This window comes from Myxine glutinosa, unplaced genomic scaffold (genome assembly GCF_964187855.1).
Source record: "Myxine glutinosa unplaced genomic scaffold, kmMyxGlut1.1 SCAFFOLD_521, whole genome shotgun sequence".
Classification (NCBI taxonomy): Eukaryota; Metazoa; Chordata; class Myxini; order Myxiniformes; family Myxinidae; genus Myxine; species Myxine glutinosa.
This window is the reverse complement of record NW_027616618.1, coordinates 198,449-217,500: the sequence shown is the minus strand read 5'-3', so window position 1 is coordinate 217,500 and position 19,052 is coordinate 198,449. Positions and strand designations below refer to the sequence as shown.

General features: G+C 43.7%; 1 protein-coding gene across 1 annotated transcript in view; it reads left to right on the top strand.

Annotated features, from left to right (window-relative positions):
- The first annotated feature begins 1,555 nt into the window (after positions 1–1,555).
- LOC137436645 (actinia tenebrosa protease inhibitors) overlaps positions 1,556–19,052 on the top strand; it is a 107,735-nt gene continuing 90,238 nt past the window's right edge. Inside the window, exon 1 of the mRNA XM_078768805.1 lies at positions 1,556–1,867. Within this exon, the coding sequence (XP_078624931.1) occupies positions 1,795–1,867 (73 nt within the window). The 5' untranslated portion in view covers positions 1,556–1,794. The remainder of the gene's footprint in view (positions 1,868–19,052) is intronic.

Below are 19,052 nucleotides of genomic sequence, written 5' to 3'. Positions count from 1 at the left end.
TATGTATGTATGTATGTATGTATGTATGTACGAGTGTGTATGTATGCATGTATGTACGAGTGTGTATGTATGCATGTATATTTTCTATCAAAATACAATAACAAACAATTATCCGTGGTGAGAACTCCCATACATAAACCTGTAAGAATGTTATAATGTGGAGAGAAACAGCACATGATCACACATCGATAGTAATAGTATCACAGTTCATGTATATTGTATAAGCGAGGAAAGCACAGAATTATGGACATATGGTCCACTTGCCGTGCTAAAAAGGGTTACCGGTAATGTAATGAACGTTCGACAGATAACCAATTCATTGACTGTACTTCCTAAGGCGTTTATTTGAAAAACGGAGTCATGTCATGCATTTGATGGACATATTATTATTATTAACGTACAATCCGCGGTGGTCCCACAAAAATAAACCGTTAAAAGCAATTTCAAAATAAAATGAAAAAGAAATTGCAAAACTTGGCCTATAAACATACCAAATGAATATATCCGTATTTGTTTTTAAAAAAATGAACAGAAAGTGCATAAAATAAATTCACGAACCTCTTGTGAAGCAGGCCTCAGGCCTCCGAAGCGCTCAAAGGCCCCGGGTTCTCGGCTCGGGAGAGGATTTCCCGCTGCGGACGGAAAGGTCTGCTCGGTGTGGACTGGGTTTGATGGTTGGGTTGGAGACTGCGTTTGCAAGGAGTTTCAAAGCAGCGCGGACAAGGGACGGGCCTTACCTGGGGCCGAGCGTCGTGACATCGTTGGGAAAATGGCGGCAAAAAGCGCGAACGCCACGTGAGGCGCAACGCATCACGTGACCTGCCAAAGCTGAACTAGTTGAGGAGTCCCCAAAAGTTGTACGTACGTCGTACAAAGTACACGGACATGATCACAGGTTTAAATCCTGGGTTAAACTTTAATTCATGGAAAGTGTACGCTGATGTGTTCTGACGTCTTTGTCGTGCATTTGAGACGTCTCAATAGCAATACCCACCCGCCCACCATAAGAGGCTGTCTATCTTCGGGAAACCTGCTCCAAAGGTGGACCAGGTAGGAAGGACCCGATTCATGTGTTCAGAACGCAGGTGCGCAATGTTTCGGAATTACAACCGATACTGACAACCAACACTTAACGTCTCCCCCCAATTCGACATTTCGACAGCAAGGATTTATGAGGTGGTTCACCTTACCCACAGTGCACCTGGATGCAGGGGGTTGGAGGAAGGGGAGAAGGAGTAATGCATGAATCGTGAAATGGCAACAATCCCACCCATCGTATTTGTGAACGTCACATTAAGTAAAGTGCCCCTGCCAGAAGTGCCAGAGCAGCTTGAGAACCGAAAGTCTTGTGCGGTGTATAGATATAATTTTGTAAACCGAATGATAGACTTCCTTCTTTAATCGGAGAAAAATGCAAAGCTGAAGTATTGTACTATATAATATATTTACATTTGATGGATTTTAAATAATCGAAGGGCACAGCACAGAATGTTTCACCTCTCAGAGGAAGTGCATCTCAATGGGTGGATCTTATTACGAAGATTATATTTTTCATGAGGAAGAAGAAGCCTGTTTACGTAGACGCAGCACTAACTAACTTCCGCGTAGCGGCGATATAATATGTAACGTGAGGCAGAAGAAGAAGAAGAGAAGCTTGTTTACGTAGACCCATACTCACTTCCTCGTACTCGTAGCTGAGCTATTGTAACGCGCCGCGGAAGAATTTCCGCCTTTTTGTACATTTTCTTTTTCTCTCTCGGATCGGATTCCCCTTTCCTTTAGGCCGCTGTCGCCATGGCTGCGTGTGGGTTCTTCGCACTGAATGTATTCTTCGTGATTCTTCGATCGGCTCATGCCTCTCTGCCAGGTACGTCCACCCGCTTACCTGTTTGTGAAGAAGTGAGTTGTTGGGCTCTTTATGCGTGGGTTTCTCGGTGTCCACCGTGTGTGCGTATCAAACGTCCCGAGTTCTGCTCGCTTTGTCTGATTGAATAGTCGAGGCTTTGCCCACTTTATTTGGGTTGAGGCAAACGTGAGGGGATTGAAACGACGTTTTGGTAAGAAGAAGAAGAAGAGAGGAGGAAGAAGAAGGTTATTGGGAAAGGTCAAAACTGAAAAAGGTATGTGTGGATCAGTGTTAATCGGGGAGGGGGGTCAGTGTTAATCGGGGAGGGGGGGAGGCGTTAATCGGGGAGGGGGGGAGGGGAGGAGGCAGGAGAGGAAGGAGGTTCATTTATATGCTGGTGGGTGAATGTGGCGTTCATCACGTTTCTGCGTTGTGTGATGCCGAATAGGAGGAAGAAGAAGAAGCCGAACTATCATCTTCGTACACTTCCGGAATTGTTTGATTTATTTGTTCAAATGTCTGGTAATTTTGTATTTATTTATGCGAATGTGTACTTATATATAAAACTTTCATTAATTTTTTTAAAGCTTAGGCACTATCGAGCGATATTTTTTTTTTAACTCCAAAAAAACTTTTTTTCCAAAAATGTTTTTTTTATATAAAAAAAATTTGTTTGGCTTAAAACACTCCCAGACACACTGATGAACCTCTAAAAGTTTGACGAAGATCCGTTCAGCCATCTCTGAGAAAAATGGTGACACAGACATCTCTCTTATTTTGCCGCCCACGGAACTACGTAACTTCCGGTTAGTGCACCCTTCGCGACAAGTCACGTGATTGGATACGTTGAAAACAAACCACAAAAGGGCACGTGTTGCAGCTTACTTCCGGTAGTCTCGCCCTCATCTATAGTAGATTATACAGAATGTCTCAAACAAGCTGGCAGCAGCTTCCTCCTCTGCTGAGCTGGAACGAATTGCTGGTTTGACACTTGGAACTTGTCATCAATCCAAGCAATTATCACATTCTTGCCTAGTCTCTCTGGAAGGTTCGTCTAACAAACCTATCTAGTTCCATTAACAACCATTGGAATAAGTTCATTTTCTTAAATCGATTGGTTCTGCCATCACTCACGATTTTTGCTCAGCAGATTATACAAGATTGCTTCCAGTCAGCTGCAGACTAGGCATCCTGTCATGCCAAGTCCTTCCTGGAAAATGTAAATTTTTTAAGACCAACTCGACCTTTCTCTGTCGCTCAATGAGATATTGCTCTCCCCAATGGACTAGTGCCCCTACCTCACAAGATTCTCCTGGATACCATTGACTCATAATCATTGGCATCTTCTATATAGAGAAGTTGAAGCACAAGGCCTGCTGTTTGGCTACCATCACACACAGGTTGGTGGTCATCGTTTTAGCTATTCTACTGCCTCTTTTTTTTGCTCCCTCTGACTCTCCCCGGCACCTCCAGGACGCGTGAGCTTTCCAGTAACCAATTTCCTGTGAACATCCAAAAATCCATGTTAACTGCTCATCTCCTCTCCATTTTCTTTTTGAATGTGGAACCGTCTTGAGTCTGTTTAATCCCACTCTTCCTTCCTGGGTCTCAAGTTGGTAGTCCACCCACCAGGAGGTTGCACACCAGGTCTGGTGTCTTGGGGCAAAACATTTTGATGTCCTTAAAGGGGAACCTAAATGCAAAAAAATTTTTTTAAAAATCGGAAAACAATTGAAAATCATGAATCGTGGTCCAATTTAAAGGGCAGTTTAAAAAAAAAAATTTTTTTGGACAATCATAAAGTGTCAAAGCCCTAAAGTGTCTATTTTCGATTTTCGCAAGTGACGTCGCACTCAGAACGCCCACCTTGATCCAAATGGCACCTTACATAGAGAAAGTGTACAGTATTTTGAGCTCGGATTCTGATACCGATTCTGCAGTCATTAGAAACTGTGAAGGTTCTCGGTAGGTTGAAACTGCTAAGTGGGATGTTGAAGAAAGTACGAGACAAAATTAGTGATGGAAACGCTTTTTGGGGAATTGTGGAGCTCTGTATTGTTTTGAGCCTTATGCAAGCGATTCAGACGAACATGGCGTCAATGGAGGTGTTGGTAAAGATGAAAGTGCCGGTCGCATGTTCACGACAGATTGCTGGGTATTGTTTTTCGGTTCAATTCATGATTTAACAGGGATTTGTTATTGATTAATAAATCGGTTATATTACTCAAGAAATGCAGCACACTCAGACACTGCCGACAAAGTTGGCGATTAATGCTTTGTCCCACCATCGCAGGCTGACCCGGTGTCCTGTATGTTACAAGATCGTCCTGTTTCAGACTTTCCAGGATGCCATACGTGTCTGTGGCCATGCCGTATCCGTGCCCTGCCCCAGCGGAGGGGTGAAGGGGTTGTGGGGTGGTTGCGAGGTGAGGTGAGGTCAGTTGCCGGCAGGCCAACACTGGTTTGATTCACCGATCAAAATCGCCTGTGTACATGTGCTGCTAGCGAGGGAGAGATGATCTTGCAGTTTGAGCGATGGCTGTTTCTTCCGCTTGGTTGGCATCCTCTTTCAATCGAGGGGGATAACCACAAGATCTACAGCCATCTGTTTTTTCATAACGGTCCTCTGTAAAATGGTGTGTTCACAAAAGCGAGCATTTTGTAGGCCCGATCCACACTCTAGCATCTCGGACAAACACTGTCCAATTTCTAGCGAGCTTGGGGCCTTTTGGCCATTGGGGTAGCATTAAACCATCTCTGTTTGTATTACTACAGCACCAAATGACACATCAATTGGGCATATTTGTGGAAAATCGAAAATTATTTACCGTTTGCGTTACATCGGACCGCGATGTAACCTGTAGACAGTAAAATATGGCAGTCGACCTCTGAGAGCGACATCACGGCTAAGCATGAAGATTTCGACTTTTAATCGCAAAAAGATGCATCATATCTATTTTGTAGGGTATCGAGGGATAGATTTATCATTGAGGTCGTCTGAGCGTTTGTCTTCCACTTTGTCAGTAAAATTGCTTAAAATGGTCCATCCATATCTGCCATGATATTTCCTGGGAAAACCACATTTCCAAGCTGGCCTCCAAAGCCAGTCGCCAACAGGGCATCATCCATTGTGTGAAGTCCTTCCTTGGCACACCTGAGCTCCTCACCACATAGAAGGCTTTCATCCACAGCTCAATGGAATACTGTTCTCCCCTCTGGGCTGGTGCTCCAGCCTCACACCTAGCTCTGCTTCACGCTGTTGAAACCAAAGCTTTCAGAATCATTGGAATCTTCCGCGATGAAGCTAACTCCGAGGGCCTTTCACTCACTCACCGCAGGCAGGTGTTAAGGTTTCTGTCTTCTACCGACTCCCCTCTGGCCTATCTCCCCCAGCTCTGTCTGTGCTCTGTCCACCAAATATTCCTACAGGTCGCACAAGAGCTGCCTGCAACCCTCTTATGGCTAAACTGCCAAAATCAAGACTCTATTCACCTTCATTCCTTCATTCCTCTTTTCTCTCCCGCCTCTGGAACAAACTCCCTCACTCTCTTCAATCCCACTCCTCCCTCCAGGTCTTTAAAACAGCTGTTCACCACCATCTCTTGTCTTCCCCCATCCAAAACCTTGATCTTTTCGACCCCCGTTAATTCACCCCAGATCCCTTTATTTTGAAATTCCGACTTCTTTCCTGGAGGTCCTAGCAATGTCCATGTGTTTTATACCACTCCCACCCCCCCCCCCATTCCCATGTCTTCCCCCCCCCCCCCCAAGCCCTCTCCCTCCCACAGATCTCCCAATGTCCCTGCTCTTAAATGTTGTACTTTTGTGCTTCCCTCTCTCTCCCCATCATGTCTCCCGCTCCCTTTATCTTATGTTTGATGTGTCAGTTTGTCTTTTTGTGATTAATGTTAGCTCTTACACGAGCCTCGATCTTGTATGTAAAAAAAAAAAAAAATCCCCATGGTGTATGTTTGCACATTTTCAGTTGCTTTCACCCCATTGTCATGATTAACTTTGGTGTACAGCTGAACGTTTCAATACATGGCTCTAGGTTGCATGAATGTCTTATTTTGATGTCTCGTTGTTGGACAATTTACATTTGTAGCAACCACTCATGTTCTAACATCTGCTTTGAGGACATTGGACCATAAAAGGCAAATAGTCACACACTGGGAGGGTCAACTTGCTCTTGTAATTTTATTGCACCTTACAGGTGTTTCACATAATTTGCATCTGAGGTGTTACATGGGCAGAAAAACAAAGTATACAACTTTCATTTCACTGTTTGGTAACATTGATGACGAACCATCTGATGTTTATGTTCTTCTGCTGTCCAAACATGTATCAGTATGTTAGCACCACGGTCAAAGTACAACTGAGAGCTATAGTTAAAACATTATAGTTTGTGATGTGTTTGCATGTTAGGGATTCTGTGGAGGATTGCAAAACAGCTTTGTCTTCCAATCCAAAGTAGGGTTTTGGTTTAATTGACCCCTCATATAAGGTAGTGCATAATGACAACTAGAGAGGTCATGGAACATCTTGCTCTACGCAGTCTGGACTTATGGATAAGGAAGATTGTGGAGATGGAGATGGAGATCGAAGAAGACCAGCAGGGATTTAGAAAGCATAAAGGGATGACGGATGGGACGTTCACGCTGAGCCAGCTGGTGACGAGATTGGAGGTGCAAGGTGAAATGGCACTGGGATCTGTGGACCTGGAAAAGACCAACGACACTGTCCCGAGAGAGATTGTGATGACACTGAGATGGATGGGAGTGCCAGAAACACAAGTTAGCTTCGTGGAAGGGATGTATAAGGGATTGAAGGGAAGAGTGTTGGTTGGTCCTGGGATGTCAGGGGAGTTCAGTATGAACATCGGCTTGGGGCATGGAAGCTCTCAAGGCACACTCCTGTTTATCATGGTAATGGAGCTGGTGAGCAGGAAGGTGAGCATGAGGGGCAGTATGGGGAGGATATTGTAATCGGCCGATCTAGCTGTTATGGTCGAAAGTAGGTGGGAGATGCAGGAAGTACTGGGGGAGTGGCAGAAGACATTTGGGAAGCATGAGCTGAAGATAAGCAGGAAGGCTGAGTTTGTGTGGCCCGGGCAGCAGAGAAAATAAATTAATATCAGGGTCGAGGGGGAAGAAGATCGGACAGGGAATTAAGTTTGTGTATCTTGGGGGGTAGGGGGGGGGGGAGAGGGGACAATGTCAAGAGATTGCAAGTTGGAGGCAGAGGTGCGGAGGAGGATTCAGGTGGTTGCGAATGCATTGAGGAAGGTGGAGGGAGTAATGTCAAAGATTTCAAGGAGATTGAAATGGAAGTTTCTGATGTCGTGTGCAATGCCGACTTACCTTTACAGTCTGGAGACAGTGGCATTGACAGACAACACCAGAAGCTGCAGGTTGGTGAGAACACCCGGGTCAGGAGGATTGTGGGAGTGAAGAGGGGCAGACAGAAGAATTAATGAACGGGGAGGAGATTGGTGTGTAGATGAGCTTGACTGGGAGATTGGTGAAATGTCTTCTGAGATGGGCTTAGTGTGGATGGGGGAAACGAGAAAGGTGTGGGGAAAAGAGGTAGACAGCAGTTTTGATGGGAGGATTGTGTGAGGATGGATGTTAGTAAGGGGGTGAAGGGTAGTTGGAGAGTGGAGAGAGTAGGATGAGGACAGAACCTTGGTGCCATCGGGCCTCACCCCTTATAAATGGAAGAGGTGGAGAAGAAGTTTTATTTTGGACATGAATCGGAAAACGAATCTGTTATTTCGCACTACAGTACTTCGCCTGAATTTGTTCCAATCGCGCATTGACAGAGGAGTAAGGTAAATGTTTTCATCTGTCTGGCAGTAAAATAAAATTGAAAATCATTCCAAACAGTAAACTTGCTGTTTTTAAGGACGTCATAATGGACACAAACAGGCACGCATCACTAATGTAAGGCATTAAATAAGGTGGTGTAATAAACGGCGGTAAATTCCAGAATCAATTTATTTATATTACCTTTACAATCTTTATTTTATTTAAATTGAATTGTGCACAGTACTTGAACATTGCAGAACACAAATGACCTTCTTTGCACTTCCAAAAAGCTCCCGTTTTGCAGTCGTGCACTTTGACATGTTAAATGGGGTGGTATATAAGACTGCTTCAAGAGCGCTATGCTCCCGGAATTTTTGTTAACAATCTTAAAAATGATTATTATATTAAAATTGAAGTACAGTATATACTTGGGTGGGTTATTGTATTCTATCAACTCAAGTTTGGGGAGGTGACAAGAACGAGCTGATTCGATGTTTTTTTTTTGTTTTTTTGTATACTGAATCGAGGCTCGTGAAAGAGCTAACATTTACTTCACAAACAAATCAACCAGACAAACAAAATATATAAAAAGAGGGAGCGGAAAACAAGATGGGGAGAGAAGGGGAAGCACACAAACACAACATTTGAGAGCAGGGAGATGTGTGGAAGGGAGAGGGCTTGGGGGGAGGAGGTGTGGGAAGGGGGGGGGGGGAGGGAGGGAGAAGTATAAAACACAAGGCCACCAAGGACTTCCAGGACAGAAGTTGGTATTTCAAAAAAGTGGAATTGGGGTGAAATTAGCGGGGGTAGAAAAGATCAAGGTTTTGGATGGGGGAAGATAAGAGATGGTGGTGAACAGCTGTTTTAAAGACCTGGAGGGTGGAGTGGGATTGAAGAGAGTGAGGGAGTTTGTTCCACAGGCGGGAGAAAAGAGGAATGAAGGAGTGAAAGTGAGCAGAGAGTCTTGATTTTGGCAGTTTTGACCATAAGAGGGTTGCAGGCAGATCTTGTGCGACCTGTAGGAATATTTGCGGGACAGAGCCCAGAGAGCTGGGGGAACCAGATCTGGGTCCAGATGCAGATCCAGCCTATCGGTGGGGTGCAAAACGTAAACTATTCTGCTCTACTCAGTGCCAATGTTGTTAAGCCTGTTTTTTTTCTCTAATTTTTTTTTTTTTTTCAATGTACCATGATGCTCTTGTGATTATTTGTTTTCACCCACGTAACCGGAAATTCTTGTCATTCTGTCACGCATCGTCACCTACTTCTCTTGTGCTCTTTATCTGAATACTGTACTTAAGAAATACAGCCAAGTTCCTTTGCTTGTGGGCCTTTCCTTTGCACATTTTCCCCCCATCTTTGGTTTCTATTTTGTTTAAATAAAGTATATATATATATATTAACAATATATATATATATATATATAATATATAAAATGTACACACACACACTACGTGGCCAAAAGTATGTGGACACCCGAACATCACACCCGTATGCTCGTCAAACATCTCATTCCAAAATAATGGGCATTAATATGGAGTTTGTTCCCCCTTTGCTGTTATAACAGCCTCCCCTCTTCTGGGAAGGCTTTCCACTAGATGTTGGAACATTGCTGCAGGGATTTGCTTCCATTCAGCCACAAGAGCATTAGTGAGGTCGGGCACTGATGTTGGGCGATTAGGCCTGGCTCGCAGTCGGCGTTCCAATTCATCCCAAAGGTGTTTGATGGGGTTGAGGTCAGGCTCTGTGCAGCCAGTCAAATTCTTCCACATCGATCTCGACAAGCAATTTCTCTATGGACTTCGCTTTGTGCATGGGGGAATTGCCGTGCTGAAACAGGAAAGGGCCTTGCCAAAACTGTTGTCACAAAGTTGGAAGCACACAATCATCTACAATGTCATTGTATGCTGTAGCGTTAAGATTTCCCTTCACTGGAACTAAGGGGCTGAGCCCGAACCATGAAAAACAGCCCCAGACCATTATTCCTCCTTCACCAAACTTTAAAGTTGGCACTATGCATTCGGGCACGTTGCGTTCTCCTGGCATCCGCCAAATCCAGATTCGTCCGACCTGCCAGATGGTGAAGGGTGATTCATCACTCAAGAGAACGCGGTTCCACTGCTCCAGAGTCCAATGGTGGCGAGCTTTACACCACTCCAGCCGACGCTTGGCATTGCGTATGGTGATCTTATGCTTGTGTGCGGCTGCTCAGCCACTGAAAGCCATTTTATGACGCTCCCGACAAACGGTTGTTGTGCTGACGTTGGTTCCAGAGGCAGTTTGGAACTCGGTAGTGAGTGTTGCAACCGAGGACAGACTATTTTTACGTGCTTCAGCATTCGGCAATCCCGTTCTGTGAGCTTGTGTGGCCTACCACTTCGTAGCTGAGCTGTTGTTGCGCCTAGACGTTTCCACTTCACAATAACAGCACGTACAGTTGACCAGGGCAGCTCTAGCAGGGCAGAAATTTGATGAACTGACTTGTTGGAAAGGTGGCATCTTATGACTGTGCCACGTTCAAAGTCACTGAGCTCTTCAGTACGGCCCATTCTACTGCCGATGTTTGTAGATGGAGATTGCATGGCTGTGTGCTTGATTATATATATATATATATATATATATATATATATATATATATATATATATATATATATATATATATATATATATATATGTCAGCAATGGGTGTGGCTGAAACAGCCTTGTTTTTTTTTTTTTGTTTTTTTAGGTAATGTCTGAATCTTATTCTGTTTTACGTCTCTTTACCTTTGTTTGCATACAATATTTTTTATGGTTACCATCCATAGCCTTCAGCAGGTGGTATTTTAAGAATGGGAATGGTCCACCTCTAAAGGTGTTTTTTTTTTAATGGTCCACCTGGCCCTGCGTTGTTACCAATGGTACCCACAGAGTAATAGTGATTGCTTTTAAAGACAGTGTGTAATGCGGTTGTTATTGGTAATCTTTACAGTTGTTATGTTGTTGTGATTGCTCCCGACCAGAGAATGTCATTTATTGATGCACATCAGTAGTTGGATCGTATTCTCCAAATCATTAACTTTGTGAATTGCAATCTTTCTTCATGCATAGCTTTTTGATTTGTTTCCATATTCTGATTCCAGCTGCCTTTGTTTGCATACTTGGTTCACTTTTTCCGATGCATGCATTTTTCCCCCTATTGTTACCATCAAAGATTGCCGATTTGTGTTAATTTGGAACCATCTTCAAGCTGATGAGCCTCATTGGCAGGAGGTATTATTTATTACTAGTGGGGTCACCCGTGGGAATCCCACGGGCATGGACGTGTGTGACATTTCGACATATTGAGTTAGATGCTGCACCTGCACATGCAGTTTCACAATAACACACACACACACACACACACACACACCTCGTTTTTTCATTTCTGTATCTCACAATTCGGTCTCTCTCTTATTCACACACACACACACACACACACACACACACACACACACACACACACACACGCAAACACACACACATGCACGCACACGTACAGTCGTACACACACGTACACCGACACATGCATATACGCATACACACATATACACATACACATATGTATACACACACATGCACACACATACACATATACACACATACACAGACACATGCATACACATACACACTTATACATACATACACACACACATGTACACCCACACACATGCACACATATATATATATATGTATATATATATATATATATTGTTGCGAATATGGAATTTGGCCTCCATATCCGCTTGTAAATATTCCCCTATTTTCTCCAATACTCCCCAACTTTCCCCAATCCCCCATTCCCTAGTCCCATTGCATGTAAATAACAATCAGTAGAGCCGACCTTCCCCTTATTCCCCCATTAAATGTCGTGCCCAGGTCCACCGCACCACACGTAGACAACTTTCGGACATCTTCCTAGTTATTCTTAGTCTATGTCAGTTAAGGCCTCGTTTCCATTAATTATGACTCTTCGTTGCACCAGAATGTGATTATATGGCATCAGTAGTGAGTTTAGGACCTTTCCCATACCTCCTTCCATCTTCTTCCCCAACAATTACAACAACAACAGAGGAGATGGCGGCGGAGCGGGGGAGGATGCGTCCTCACACCGGCTCGATTAGCGCCATTGACCACGCGCTCCACGGGGTTACCACGAAGGGGCTCCTTGTCAGCTCCTCGTCAAGGGCGGAGCCTGGTAAACCCCCCCGCACGCACCCAATGAGAAGCAACGTGCCGATTCCATCTGGGGCGGCGCTAACGAGCCGAGGGCGTGTCACTCCCTGCCGGATATACGCGGCCCCGCGCCGGACCGGATGTGAGACAGATGCGCCCCGAGCTGGAGAAAGAAGGACCTGCGAGCGCTGAGAGAGAAAGGCCCGCCTGTGAAAGAACGTCCCCTCCGAGCGCTGTGAAACCTCCCGCATCTCTGGACCGGACCGGGTCGATTCTAACCTTTGAGCACAGGTGCACCTGGAGCCATCGCTACCCGCCTGTCCTTTCCATCAACCCCCGTGTGAGTCAGCCGTTGTCCCGTTTGCCTGTCGTCTGTTGGGGAATAATATAAGATTGTGTCTAAGTGCTTGTCTTTCTATGTTGTACCTCTAGCCCCTGTAATCTAACCTTTTCCGTAACGAATATAATCTCCTCCGGAGGTCTTGAGAACCGTATCCCTGGTGTCGTCATTTTATAACCCAGCCGGGTGTCTTCTTTTTCTTATTGAGCCAGCGTGGCGCGGCTTCGTCAACGTCGAGTATAATCGGTAACTTGTGCAGACGTGGTCATACCAAAACCGCTCGGTAAACTAACATCTAAGCCACGTCTGTAACAATATATATATATATATATATATATATATATATATATATATATATATATATATATATATATATATATATATATATTATATATATATATATACACAAAGAATTAAGTTAAGCACCCCCCCCGTTTTTTTACAACCTCGCACATTACAAGTTTGTTGTCGTCAAAACAGTGTAATATACCCATGATATTGCTATATTTTCTGGAGAAGTGATATTATGGTCACATAAAAACATAACAATCATGCCGTTTTCAATATTTTATTCTGAATAATTTAAGGTGAAATTTTTTGGGAATTTTAGGCATATTTTCACCTCAATTTAAGTATGGAGCTATAGGTCCATCACGGACAGTGTGGATGACGTTTATGTTTTCTAACGTACAGTCATTGTTCTGAGAAGACCTCTAGCGATCTTTGCGTCAATAACGTGTGTAGGACCCACGTGATCGGATCACTGACTCAACCCTACGTCTCATAGACCCTGTAAGCCGTCGTATGCGTTGCTGTGGCAGGTTGTTCCATTCCCGATGTAATGCACGTTCCAATTCATCCAGATTGGCTATTGGAGGGACCATCTTCGCAATTTGTCGTCCCAACATGTCCCAAACGTGCTCGAGGGGGTTCAACCTGCCACAGCAACGCATACGACGGCTTACAGGGTCTATGAGACGTAGGGTTGAGTCAGTGATCCGATCACGTGGGTCCTACACACGTTATTGACGCAAAGATCGCTAGAGGTCTTCTCAGAACAATGACTGTACGTTAGAAAACATAAACGTCATCCACACTGTCCGTGATGGACCTATAGCTCCATACTAAAATTGAGGTGAAAATATGCCTAAAATTCCCAAAAAATTTCACCTTAAATTATTCAGAATAAAATATTGAAAACGGCATGATTGTTATGTTTTTATGTGACCATAATATCACTTCTCCAGAAAATATAGCAATATCATGGGTATATTACACTGTTTTGACGACAACAAACTTGTAATGTGCGAGGTTGTAAAAAAACGGGGGGGGTGCTTAACTTAATTCTTTGTGTATATATACACATACAGACCACACATATATATATATATATATACACATACAGACACACACATATATACACATACACACATATATACACACATACACACGTGTACACACACATGTACACCGACACACATGCACATACACACACACACACACACACACCTATCTATCTATCTATCTATCTATCTATCTATCTATCTATCTATCTATCTATCTATCTATATATATATATATATCTATATATATATACACACACACACATATATGCACGCACACACATACACATATATGCACACACACACGTCCCACATGTATATATCCCACATCCCACATGTATATACATGTTTAAAGTGTACGTGCCCTTCCCCCCCTCCCCCGCCCGGCAACGCTGAGTACTTCTGCTAGTAACTAATGAAATAAAAACGAAGAAATATCTCTGGGTAATTTCCTGAAATTCGCTGAAATTCGCTCGGTGTATCGGTGAAATATTTTATTTGGGCGGTGTATAATTGCTTCGAACGAAATATCTCTAAGCAATTTCCCATCTGTGTTTCATGTCCATGCACACGTGAAATGGAGTTTGTTTTTGCACACGTGAAATGAACATGTGAACCTTTACTTCCGGATAATAATGTTGAATGAAATAAAAACGAAGAAATATAGTGGGGTCACCCGTGGGAATCCCACGGGCATGGATGTGTGTGACATTTCGACATATTGAGTGAGATGCTGCACATTCATTTTTACAAAATGGTTACTGGCAAGTCATCAGATCCAGAAATGGTGTAATGAACACTTTATTTATTTCACATAATATGTGACCCCTCACGCCTCTCCACCTGACACTCTCCTCTCTCCACCTAGCACTCCTCTCCTCTCCAATCCCTCACATTCCTCTCCTCTCCAATCCCTCTCCTCTCCAATCCCTCTCCTCTCCAATCCCTCTCCTCTCCAATCCCTCTCCTCTCCAATCCCTCTCCTCTCCAATCCCTCTCCTCTCCAATCCCTCTCCTCTCCAATCCCTCACTCTCCTCTCCTCTCCAATCCCTCACTCTCCTCTCCTCTCCAATCCCTCACTCTCCTCTCCAATCCCTCCTCACTCTCCTCTCCAATCGCTCCTCACTCGCCTCTCCAATTGCTCCTCACTCGCCTCTCCAATTGCTCCTCACTCGCCTCTCCAATTGCTCCTCACTCGCCTCTCCAATTGCTCCTCACTCGCCTCTCCAATCGCTCCTCACTCGCCTCTCCAATCGCTCCTCACTCGCCTCTCCAATCGGCTTTCCCCGTCTCGTTTCTCTCGTTTTTCTCCCGTTTCATTCTTTTTCTTGCTCCAAATCGGCCCGTCTCGCCCGTCGGCCCGTCGGAATCGGAAATCGGGCCTTCTTGCTTGCGCGTAAATAAATTGTGTTCATTACACCATTTCTGGATCTGATGACTTGCCAGTAACCATTTTGTAAAAATGAATGTGCAGCATCTAACTCAATATGTCGAAATGTCACACACATCCATGCCCGTGGGATTCCCACGGGTGACCCCGCAAGTTTGCATTGACGTTCGTCGATGGACTCGTTCGCCCGTCTCATTCGCTTTCTTGCTGCATCCTGTTCAAGTCTGCGTTCTTCATCGATCGTCTCATTCATTTTGGAAATAGAAGTTTCCACGCAGCGCATGAATTGTCGCGATCCTCAAGAGGAAGTGTCTCGTAATCATCAAATGATAAATGGCAAGTAAATTATATTGTGGTGTGGCGGACACGAAAGCACTGCCGTGGTGACATCACCCCGCACACCAAGTGGGGGTGGGCCACGCCAGGGAGAGAGGCGTGGCCTCACGATATACACGGGGCGCGCAGCCCTGAGCAGCTCAGTGTTACAGTGAGCTCTTGAAATAAAGACTCTTACAAATTGCCGCGTTGTCCGCTTCCTCCTTGCTTACAAGTAGCGTGCGTAACACCGCGCTTTAGTGGAAAATTAAAGATTTCAAATAAACCTATTTAAAGTGTATGCGCACATAACTAATAAAAAAAACGAAGAAATATCTCGGTAATTTCCTGAAACATATTTTACTTCCGGCTAATAATGTTGAATGAAATAAAAACGAAGAAATATATGTCGGCATCATTGTTGACGTTTTTGTGACGACTGTCATCAAACGAAAAAGTAATATATCTTAACGGAAAAGCAAAAGCGAATTTTTAATATATATCGACACGTTGCCGTCGGTGTCATGTTGGGCGGTGTATGATACACCATGACGCGATTTTTAAAAATATATCTCTGCATTTCCCGCGTGTGTGGAATGTTCTCAATTATTGCTGACACTGAGTCTAAAACCATCGATAAAAATGAAATCGTATGGTGAGTTAGATTGGAGATAAAGGCGTGAGAGAGACTCAATGGCCTTGAAGTTACAGGCGTTTGAGAATTCATTTCGTTCTATAAAGGGCAACTTTCATTGGATTTTCTTCCCGGTTTTTTTCAACTGAGTCTAAAACTATGTTAGCGACTGTGAAAAATGAAATGATATATCGAATTTGATTTGAAATAAAACGGAGAGAGAGCAAGACACCACGGGCCTACAAAACAGGCCTCAAAGCTATGCGAGTTAATAAAATGTTGGATATTTGTTTATAATTATATGAAGCCACTCCCAGAATGGGTGGAGCTACTCTGCAAACCGAGTAAGCCACACCCCGGACAGACACCCAACAGACAGACAGAATCATCTCCGGCTATTATAATATAGATTACATTGTAATGATGGGTGGGATTGTTAGTGGTTTTTCTGATCAATAACAACCGAAATATTCATAAGACATTCCGGTCTGTGGTCTTGAGGAACTACTCTATTATTTGCAAGGACTTTCAAACCTGGGTGTTTGCGGTGTTTTATTTTGTTGTCACCTCCCCTTCCTCGATTAACAACCTTTCAAACCTGAACAATTGGTTGGCACACTCTCTCGTCTGACAGACTGCCCTTATCCCTGCATACATTAAAATGTGTTCCTTTTGTCTCTCACCCCCTCTGACAAAGTCAGACTGGGGACATTAATATGAGCTGTCCAACAGATCATCCGTCCATGTACATTTGTGTACTTGATATTTAAAAAAACTGTTGAACATTTAGCTTTCATATTACAGATACTCGTATCTATTCCACATTACATTTTCTCAACCTGATTAGATCACAGCTATGTTTAGCTCAATTATGTTGCCATGGCAACCATCTCGGTAACTTGGCCTGTGTAGGTGACACAGCAATACCTCACTTAGCATTGTAGATGTGTTCCAGAAGGACATGATGTTAAGCAAAACGATGTTAAGCGGTTCCTAACTTCCCATAGACTTGCATGTATTAATGGGGGTAGAGGGATGCGGTCTGATGTTGTAATTGTAACTTCCATTAGCATCAATAGCATAATGCGGATTCATATACAGGGAATAGATGTAAAATAATACATATCTGAAAAAAAAAAAACATTTGGTAAATACACTACTCACAATAAGTTAGGGATAGTGTGGGAGTTTTTTTTTATTATTATTTATTTATTTATTTATTTATTTATAAATAGGGGTTAGGGTTATGGCTTTGTAATCAAGAATGCTGTGTTTTTTCACATATTAATAACCATAGAATTAGGACCAACAACTTTTTTCAACATAATTAATACACAAAATCAACCACACAAGAACCTGCCAATATCCCTAACTTATTGTGAGTAGTGTGAGGTAACAAAAACAGTTAATTTGACACTCGCCAATCTTATATCGGAACTAACGTTGGACGCATTTGATGCCACCGAATGTTTTTTTCTCTGATGTGAGTTGATAGGAATTCCGAGGGAGAGGAACGGGTGGTACGGTTATCTGAGCCGCTCTCCTCAGTCTGGTGCAGGTGCAGGCTGTTATCTCTTGAAGAATTAGTCACGAGAAAGTTGTCTTTGCATTTTCTTTTTTTCCCTTGTAGAGCTCAACGCAGCATGAAAAAAAGCATTCGACTCTATTCCACAGTGCTCCATTCACTCAGTGAGGATCATTTTTAGACGCGTGATCCAGAGCCTCATTTACTTTATTCAGAATGTTTGAAAGTATTTTGCACGTTAAAATCCTCTCTAATTGGTCCTCTTCTGTTGCTTCTTCAGCCTTGTTAGTCGAGCTCTGAGGTCCTTGTTTGTCAAACTCTCCCCATGAGTTCAGTAACTCCTCCATATCTCATGCGTTGACTTCGTCAAATCCCTCTTCGTTGGCCATTTTGGCGTTTCATCGTGCAGTGTGGATAGCTCGGGTTTGAATCCCGTGAAGTCGTTGATTCACTTCGGGCAAACCTTCTTGAAGACTGCCAAAAGTCTCGTATGGATTGGCTGTCTTTGCCATCAGTCACATATTACCTGAAAGAGGTGCATCGCAGGAAGTAATCCTTGAATGCTCGGAAGGCACGCTGATCTATCGGTTGTATGAGAAGTTGTTTGGAAGAAGAAACGCAACTTCGGCTTTGATGCCATTTGATGAATCTCGGTCTATTGGATGATCTGGTGCGCAGTCCAACAGAAACAGCGCTTTGTTTTCAAAAACATTTTTTCACAATAACCTTTAACTGCTGGACAAAAATCGTGCACAAACCAGGTCTGAAAAATGCCACTTTATTTACTCTTTTTCCTGCCAGTGGAACGGCTTTCCACATTCTCTTCAATCTTATTATTCCCTGCAGGTCTTCAAGACAGCTGTTAACCACCATTTCAGGTCATCCCCCATCCAAAGTCATGATTTTTTCTACACCTGATAAACCACTCCACACCTCCAAAAATTTTTGCTGATGTATTCATTTTGTCCACCCCTTGCGCTCTCTACCATTTTTTTTTTTTTGGCAACTCGTAAAACACAAAACCATGAATGGAAACACATACGAAACATAAAGGGAATGGGAGACAAGAGGGGGAGAGAGAGAGAAGCACACAAGCAACAACAGAGCAGGGACATCGGTAGTTCTATGGAAGGGACGGGGCTGGTGGGGTTGGTTGGGGGGGGGGGGGGGGGGGAAGGTGTCGGAGTACACGGTATAAAACAAATGGACACTACTAGTACTAGGACTTTGAAAATTTGAAAGAAAACTTACGGAATTTGAAAAAGGTGTATTAACGGGGATAGAAAAGATAGAGGTTTTGGAAGGGGGAAGATAAGAGATGGTGGTGAACAGCTGTTTTGAAGACCTGCAGGGAGGAGAGGGATTGAAGAGAGTGTGGGAGTTTGTTCCAGAGGTGGGATAAAAGAGGAATGAAAGAAGGTGAGCAGAGTCTTGATTTTGGTAGTTTCATCAGAAGAGGGTTGCTGGCAGATATTGTGCGACCTGAAGGAATATTTGGGGGACAGAGCACAGAGCAGGGGGAGCTAGGTAGGAGAGGAGTTGGTAGAAGATAGAAAGACTGCCAACCTGTCTGTGGTGAGAGAGTGAAAGGCCCTCAGAATCAGCATGTTGGCCTAATTTGTTCTGTGTCCTGGCTCTTCCACGAGCCAAGATCACA